This window comes from Miscanthus floridulus, chromosome 13 (genome assembly GCF_019320115.1).
Source record: "Miscanthus floridulus cultivar M001 chromosome 13, ASM1932011v1, whole genome shotgun sequence".
In the NCBI taxonomy this organism is placed as follows: Eukaryota; Viridiplantae; Streptophyta; class Magnoliopsida; order Poales; family Poaceae; genus Miscanthus; species Miscanthus floridulus.
This window is the reverse complement of record NC_089592.1, coordinates 59,184,946-59,194,134: the sequence shown is the minus strand read 5'-3', so window position 1 is coordinate 59,194,134 and position 9,189 is coordinate 59,184,946. Positions and strand designations below refer to the sequence as shown.

The 9,189-nt window shown below is 47.7% G+C and overlaps 1 protein-coding gene across 1 annotated transcript; it reads left to right on the top strand.

Moving 5' to 3' along the window:
- Positions 1–932: 932 nt before the first annotated feature.
- Positions 933–2,982, top strand: LOC136499887 (endoglucanase 21-like). The gene is made up of 2 exons (XM_066495385.1): positions 933–1,811; positions 2,356–2,982. Exons 1-2 carry the CDS (start codon positions 933–935, stop codon positions 2,980–2,982), a joined length of 1,506 nt encoding a protein of 501 aa, XP_066351482.1.
- Positions 2,983–9,189: the final 6,207 nt, after the last annotated feature.

Below are 9,189 nucleotides of genomic sequence, written 5' to 3'. Positions count from 1 at the left end.
GCTGATAAGCCATGGCTGAACATATTGTAGGCTGATTTGATATGAGAGAAAAATATTGTTCGTTGGCTAAAACAGTATGACTTATAAGACAAACAAATCCAAGCGAACGGTGTGTACTCATGCTGTCACGCAGATGCACGCATCAGTACCTACCTGACAGTGTGGCCCCACCACTGCATGCTTTACACTAGACTAGAAGGGTGTTTAGTTCTTTAGTCGCTTCTAAAATTCATGTCACATAAAATGTTTAGATATTAATAAGAAGCATTAAATATAGATTAATTACAAAACCAATTACATAGATGAGGCTAATTTGCGAGATGATTTTTTAAGTCTAATTAATCTATCATTAGCATATGTTTACTGTAGCACTACGATATCAAATTATGGACTAATTAGGCTTAAAAGATTTGTCTAGCAAATTAGTCGCAAGTTGTGCAATTAGTTTCGTAATTAGTCTATATTTAATACTCTATGCATGTGTCCAAACATTCGATGTGACATAAATTTTAGGAGGGACTGCAGTAACTAAATAGGGCCTAGATCCCATGGTCAGTTGTAATCACCTGCCATTAAGACAGGCTTAACTACCAAATCACTGCTAACAGAGGTGTGGTGTGGTCTGAGTCAGACCAGATAGGCCCATTCGCTTTGCTGAAAAAAGAAACAAAAATACTGTTTCATCTAATTTATTGTGAGAGAAAAACATTGTTCTAGTTAAAAAAAAAAGCCAAACAAGCTAGATTAGAAGAGAAACGAATAGGGCCATAATAGTCAACTAGGAGAGAGCGAGGGGATGGACAGCATCTATAAAAGGAGCATGAGAGGATGATTGAGATGCCCGCACAGATCGAAGAGTAGACCGGACAAACTATAGCACGCAGAAAACCTTCTGATCAGCGTCTGTGGCAACGGCGAGAAGCATGACCAAGATGATCGCTTCTTACTGCGCCGTGCTCACGCTCGCGCTGCTCCCGTTTGCGGCGGCCGGCGGCGGCGGCGGCCATGGCAATTTCAACTACAAGAGGGCGCTGCACAGCAGCCTCCTCTACTTCGAGGCGCAGCGGTCGGGCCACCTCCCCTACAACCAGCGCGTGAAGTGGCGCGGCCACTCGGGCCTCGCCGACGGGCTGCAGCAGGGCGTGGACCTGGTGGGCGGGTACTACGACGCCGGCGACAACGTCAAATTCGGCCTGCCGATGGCGTTCACGGTCACCATGCTGTCGTGGAGCGCCCTGGAGTTCCGGGACGAGATCGCGGCGGCCGGCGAGTGGCGCCACGTGCTGGAGGCCATCAAGTGGGGCACCGATTACTTCATCAAGGCGCACACCCAGCCGGACGTGCTGTGGGCCGAGGTCGGCGACGGCGACACCGACCACTACTGCTGGCAGCGGCCCGAGGACATGACCACGTCGCGGCAGGCGTACAAGGTCGACCGCGACAACCCCGGCTCTGACATCGTCGGCGAGACCACCGCCGCCATGGCCGTGGCCTCCATCGTGTTCCGCCGCTCGAACCCGCACTACTCGCACCTCCTCCTCCACCACGCCGAGCAGCTGTTCGAGTTCGGGGACAAGTACAGGGGCAAGTACGACAGCAGCGTCAGCGAGGTGCGCCGCTACTACGCGTCGGTGAGCGGGTACGGCGACGAGATGCTGTGGGCGGCGCTCTGGCTGCACCGCGCCACGATGAGGACAGAGTACCTTGACTACGCCGTGGCCATGGCCGACGAGTTTGGCGGCACGAGCTGGGCCATAAACGAGTTCAGCTGGGACGTCAAATACGCCGGTCTCCAGATCCTCGCCGCCAAGGTACTATACAGTGACCTTGCTTGTTGATCACTGCTGTCGTTAGCTAGTTAGACTGTCTCCAACATGTGATCCGTATGGGCAGCTAAATCTAAAATGGGTAACAGGAGATCCAAAATTAGTCTCCAACAGACTATTTATACGGGAGACCCATTTTAGGTTGCCTGAGAGGCACAGCCCAAATATGAATATCCTCTTTCCTGGAAACCCATTTACAGAAAGGATTTTCTTTTGGATCTTGTTGTTGGAGAGGATGTCGAATATGTATTTAACCCTTTGACTATAGCGTTACCTAAACGTTGAATGAGTCTTATATTTTGGGTGTTATTGTTGGAGATAGTCTTAGGGTACGTTTAACGTGAAGAGAATAATGCAACACATTAAACATCGCAGCCCAGATTCCCATATAGCTAACAACAGACGTGCCTGCTAGTATGTCCAGTCACGAATGGCATGTAGCAGACACACTTGATCATATATATATGTTCAACAAAAAAAAAAGTCAGATCGACCACGTTCTAACGTGTGCCATGCCTTACATTTTCAGCTGCTACTAGAAGGGAGCCACCGGCCGGAGCACCGCACGACGCTGGAGGAATACCAGTCCAAGGCGGAGCACTACCTCTGCGCGTGCCTCGGCAAGAACGGCGCCGCCGGCAACGTGAACCGCACGGCCGGCGGCATGCTCTACGTCCGGCAGTGGAACAACATGCAGTACGTCACCAACGCTGCCTTCCTCCTCACCGTCTACTCCCGCTACCTCACCGCCTCCGGAGCTTCCACGCTCCAGTGCCCCGATGGGCCAGTGCGCGCCGGCGAGCTGCAGGCGCTGGCGCGGGCTCAGGCGGACTACGTCCTTGGCGCCAACCCGGCCGGCGTGAGCTACATGGTCGGGAACGGGCAGCGGTTCCCGCGGCGGGTGCACCACCGGGGCGCGTCCATCGTGTCGCACCACGCCGACGGCCGGTTCATCGGCTGCGTGCAGGGGTACGACCACTGGTTCCGCCGCGCGGGGTCCAACCCGAACGTGGTCGTCGGCGCCATCGTGGGCGGTCCGGACCACCGCGATAGGTTCAGCGACCGGCGCAGCAACTACATGCAGACGGAGGCGTGCACATACAACACCGCGCCCATGGTTGGCGTCTTCGCTCATCTGCACAGTCAGGCGAAATGATCCAGGACGGGCGGGCAAATGGTTAGGATTTGTTATGAACCTTTTTGTTCGGTCATGCAAAGGCCGGCATCGGAGCCTGCATGCATGTAGATCAAATTTGTTCTAGCCTAGTCTCTAGTGTGTGTACCATGTAAATTTGACAGATAGAAATTGAGTTTTTTTACTTTGGGTTGAAAAGTGACCATCCACCGTAGGAGCAAACTGGGTGCCTAATTTTAAACTTTAATTCTAGGATTCAATTTACACTTCCAATTAAAATTCATGTGAATTGATCATAGATCAGTTGATTTGGTTCCTTGTGGCGGAACCTGCACTACCGGAAACAGTAAATATGCCGAGTATTTTTTTTGCTTTGCCGAGTGCTATCTATCGGGCACTCGGCAAAGAGCTAGTTTGCCGAGTGTAGTGAATAACACACTCGGCATACATATTACACTCGGTAAAAAACCAGATTTGCCGAGTGTAGAATATAAGACACTCAGCAAACAATAATACGACACTCGACAATAAATTAACACTCGGCAAAATACTATCACGTGACTGGCAGGTGCAACGGCCGTCTGACGGTGTGCCGGCCGTTAGCAAAAGTGCAACTTTGACGAGTGTTTTTCCCCGGCACATGGCACAATGATAAGTTTGCCGAATGTTTTTCCCCAACACTCGGCAAAGCCAAAACTTTTTTTCCTCTCCTGCCCTCCAAACTTTTTCTACCATCCACATACAACATGTCGTACTACATGTTAAAATTTGGTATATTTCTGGATCCGTTTGATATATTTAATTAATTTATTGCATTTAGAGGAATTTTTTGGTATAAGTCAAATTTGAACTCCAAGTGATTCAAATAATGGAATAAAATGAGTGGAAAAATGATATTGATGTTATTGAGTCCATTTTGAAGCCTTGTCTGGGAAATGAAAAGAATTTTTTAACATCTTGTTCACGAAACCCGACCACGAACGTGTGGCCGAATAGTTTTTAAATTCTAAAAAAAAGCAAACAAAGTCTAAAAATTATGAGATTTATCAAAATTTCATGATATCATACGTGGAGGCTATGGTAAAAATTGTGAAAGTTTCGGACAATCTGTCACGTACGATGTTTACAAACCGAAGTATCTCAGAAGAAGAATCGTAGCATAGACAAGGATCCGATAAGATTTGGATTCAAAGTGACGATCGAATTGGGGTTTGACTTCAGAACTTTTTGTATAGGCAATAGAGAACATAGATTGATTCATGTGTAATTTTGGTAAATTTTTGGATCCGTTCGATAATTTTAATTTGCTAAGTGCAATTATAGCATTTTAATTGATATACATTGAATTTGAGCTATAACTGCATGAAATAATAAGTTTTTTTCACTCCTCACCTTGAAACTTTTTCTACTCTCCACATACAAAATGTGGTACTCCATGTTAAGATTTGATATATTTCTGGATCCGTTTGGTATTAACATGTGGTACATACAACATGTTAAGATGTTGCATTGCATGAAATAATAAGTTTACCGAGTTGCCCCATATATGAGCCTAGCTAGGTGCTTCTTTTTTTTTTTAAGGATATTTGTTAACTAGGCCTGATTAGCATTGGAAGTTTTGTGAGTGCAGTTTCCAATACATCCTCATAGATATCAAACTTGCACAATCACATGTCGAGGTGTGCGACTCGAAGAGATCGAAGGGAACTTTCTCAGATCAATGACCTACTCATGGTGCTAAGTAAGTAAGTGAAGCTAGGTAACATATAATTTTCTAATCACATAGCACATTCTAATTTCACCGCCTTTCACACTTTATAGTGTCACGCTGAGTCAAGAAAAATATAGACAGGCACAGGAAGAACCATTTCGAGGCTCATTATATGGAAACACATACCCCTAGAACAGTCAATAGCCAACAACAAATGCGGGTTCTACGTGATGTGGGCAATGCATTAGTACCTCAACGAGAGCACAATGGAAGGAAATAAAAATGGTGTGTATGTTTCTCATTTTATGTATATTGGTTAATTCAATAAAACACACTACTGTTTTGTCTAACACTTGTGCATTTGATGTCATCTTGCTTCAACGATAACGTGAGAAACTTAAAACCCCAAAAGCTATTAGACTTCGAGATCAAAGAATTACAAGACAAGCTAGCATCCTTCGCCATGGACGAGGTCTTGAGTAAAAGAGTATCTTTCAGCATTGATCAAGCCAAGGATAAGAGTAGTATAGATCTAGAGATGACAAAACTTCTATCGTAGTATATACATTTTTACTGTAACATATACATTATTGTAACATTTGTAATATAGGCATATGGAAAAATCAAATCAGTGGCGGGTGGTACATACATAAGCCAACAATGATCAAAGGGATATCATTGTCGGTTGCTAAGCAAGCCGACAATGTTGGCAGTGATCTTGAGGACGATATCATATCATTGCCGGTTTAGGAAAATAACCGACCGTGATGTTTGGTACTAACATGTGGTACATACAACATGCTAAGATGTGGTATTGCATGAAATAATAAGTTTGTCGAGTGCCCAATATATGGCACTCTGCAAATCTCAGTTTTGCCGAGTGCCAGACCTGGGACACTCGGCAAACCCCTTCACAGCCCACCCGTGCGCTGTAGTGTTTCAAAAATGGGGAAAAAACTAAAACCGAGGCTTTGCCGAGTGCTACCTGGGACACTCGGCAAACTGATGCTTTGCCGAGTGCTAGATCTCGGGCACTCGGCAAAGCTTGCGCATATCCACCCCTCCGCCCACGCACACACGCACACAGACGCCACGCTGCACACACTCACACGCCGCCGCACCGCGCACCCGGCTACCGCACCGCGCCCCCGGCCAGTTGACCACGCCACGCTCCGGGCCGCCCACGCCCCCGGCTGGCCAGACCCTCGAGGAGCAACCCTGTCGCCGTCGCACCCTCGCAGAGCGACGCCATCTGCCATCCGCCCCTCGCCGAGCGACCCCGCCGCTGTCCACCCCTCGCTGAGCAACCCCGCCGCCATCCACCCTCTCGCCGATGGACCCTGACGACATCCACCCCTCGCCGAGCGACCCCGCCGCCACCCCTTCCTCGTGGAGCGACCCCGCCGCCGTCCAGAGGCACCGGCTCCAGCGCCGCCTCTCGCATGGTGCGTCAGCCCCGGCGTCCCGCACCCGGCGCCCGTCCCCGTACGTGCGCCAACGACGTAGGCTACCGCGGCTGGCCCCCAGCGTCCCGCACCCGGCGCCCGCCCCCGCGCGCCGACGATGCAGGCTCCGGCGCCCGGCCTCCCGCACAGTACCTAGGTAATCCCTTGTTCATCTCTTTCATGTTCCCTTTGTCAGATAGAAATAGGGTAAATGGTTCCATGCTGCAGAACATTGGTGTTTCGAATTGCCTCATTCCTAGTTCCCCTGGAGTGAAATGTTGTAATATCATTTTATCTGTCTGTAGAATGTAGTTTCATTGAATTCATATTCATACTCTGCCAAAAGTAGTCAGAGCACTCCGTGCCAACAACACGGATCGGTCCCATGAAATAGATTCTGAAATTTTGGTGCAATATGTTAGTAGCATCGTGTCCCTGAATTTCTGAGGTACTGATATGGGTTCAAGGGGGTTTCTAGATGCCGCAGCACCAGCCCTCTCCGGGCGGGAACAAAGTAAAGTAAGCCAGCAGGGCATTCAGGCATACAGCATGTGAAATTCTATCAAGCTAATGTGTGCTTTTTAGGGGTATTATTATTTGCGTCCACAAACACACACCATGGATTATTAGTTCCATGACGCACAAGCACATTTTTAGTCGCCTTTCCTGCTGTATCATATCGTTTCAACGCGAGCTACTTATTACCCTTGCCAGTTCAGTAGTGCTGTTTGACCATCCTAGCTAATGGCACTGAGAGGTAGTACTTAGTAATCACTCCTAAGCTATTTCAATTCCCAGTGAACTGAATGAGTTAGTGATGAACTGAAAATGCATGCAAGAAAATTTTTATCTCCGGATGGCAGATGACCAATGACAGATGTAGTAGCTGGTGTTCCATTGGATCCCCTATTCCCTTCCTCTACTTGGACAGTTCTTGTTGGCACCCCAAAAAATCTACTGGCAGTACAGCCAAGCTGACTGCCGTTTGAGTATATATATGAGATTATTTGCTAGAGTGACACTCCAGACAACAGCTTGGGCTGGGAGCAATTCAGCATGCATGCAGTGCAACGCTGCCGGTGTCACTTGAGGTCAGCATGCCATGCAGCTGGGAGCCAAATCCTAAAATGTCAATGGTGTGACTGTGCAGTGTTTGGTTGGACCATCACTCAGAGTCACAGGTCACAAAGTTCGGTGCTGTTTGACCAACCTAGCTAATGGCACAGAGAGACAGTATTTAATACTCCTAAGCTAATTGTGGTAGAAAATATGACATGATGCCCCCCTAAGTGTGATTGGCTAGAGTAGTGTTTTTTATAGTATCACTGGAGTATAATTTTGGGAAGCTAATATTTACATCGTACCGTTGGTTTGTTGTGTATGTGGTTATCGGCCATCGTGCCGTTGGTTTGTTGTAGGTTTTCCTTACCTCACCGTGCAGGGGAGGTGCTGCCAAAATTTACAATTGACACTATTATGTTCATTTGTTGCAGGAGAGGCTATTGAAAGGATCATTCCCCACCGTCCTCGACTCGTCACTTTGTAGGACAGCAAGGTGAGGCATCCTACACCCCTCTTTTCATATCATGTTTGTATATCACGTAGCCTAGCTAGGCGTCTCCTGTTTGAAAGAGATACGGTTGGAAATATGCAGATCTTTGCATATCTATAACCGTATCTGTTTCGAATTGTCCATGTTTTTTGGATAGCCGGAGGATGTGTAGATGGAGTTAGTTTCCATGCTCTACTCGGATCTGAGACAGAGTTTCAGCAGCATCTCCCTGTTGTTCTCCGGATACACAATCTCCCTGCCAGGACGTGTATTTGGAGAACAGTGGGGAGGTGCTGCCAAAATTCTGTCTCGGATAGGAGTAGTGCATGGAAACTAACCCCATCTACACGTCCTCAAGTGGGATTAGGACCTATCTTCACCTATTAGACACTATAGGAACCTGTAGATGTAATTGATTTTTATATTACTTGGTGATATGTTAGAGGATGGATGACCATGAGTGGATGTACACGGGCCGCTCTAGTCAGGGTTCGTTGACCGATGAATGGATTGCGAAGACCGATGCTTTCTTGGAACTAGCATTTGCAAGGGTTAAAGGAGCGCGTGGCACTTGGTGTCCCTGCAGCATTTGTGCAAACACGCGTCGACAAACAAAGGTGGTCATGAATAAGCATCTTTGCAAGAATGGATTTACGGTGGACTATACCCGGTGGATCTACCATGGTGAATCCGATCGTGAGAGACAAGGTCATGAGACAACGCATCGAGGATTATGATGCTGATGCTGGGGTAGGAGACATGTTAAATGACTATCATGAAGCACACTTCGATGAAGGACGTAGGGAGGAGGAGCCAGAGCCAACCACAAAGGCGTATTACGATATGTTGTCTGCGGCACAGCAACCCCTTCACGGGCATGCCAAGGTTTCTCAACTGGATGCCATTGCACGTCTAATGGCCGTAAAGTCCCAATTTAGCTTGAGTCGAGCAGCCTTCGATGTTATGCTGACAGTTGCTGGTAGTCTGCTCCCAGATGGTCACATCCTGCCAAAGAGCATGTATGAGGCACAGAAACTCCTTCATGCACTTAAGATGTCATATGAGCAGATACATGCTTGTCCGAAGGGATGCATCTTATTTAGGAAAGAACATGCAGAAGCAAAGTACTATGTGAAGTGTAAATCGTCTAGGTTCCTGGAGGTAGACTCTGGTGATGGTCAGAAGAGGCAGCTCACCATCCCCGTGAAGATCCTACGGTACCTTCCATTCATACCGAGGATCCAACGGTTTTATATGACTGAGGAATCCACAAAACAGATGACATGGCACAAATACGAACGTCGATACAATCCTGAGAAGCTGGTGCATCCATCCGATGGTGAAGCATGGACTAGGTTTGATATGATTCATCGTGAGAAAGATCTAGAGTCTTGTAATGTACGTGTTGTGCTAGCAACAGATGAGTTCAATCCTTATGGAATGGCGGTGGCCTCATACACTTGTTGGCCCATGTTCGTTATCCCTCTCAATCTCCCCCTGGCGTCCTCTTTCAATGACAG

Bases quoted from the DNA above. Each gene is read 5' to 3' on its own strand.
- LOC136499887 (XM_066495385.1), top strand. From the start codon at position 933: ATGATCGCTTCTTACTGCGCCGTGCTCACGCTCGCGCTGCTCCCGTTT. The intron at 1,812-2,355 runs GTACTATACAGT...TTACATTTTCAG, and splicing joins TCCAGATCCTCGCCGCCAAG to CTGCTACTAGAAGGGAGCCA.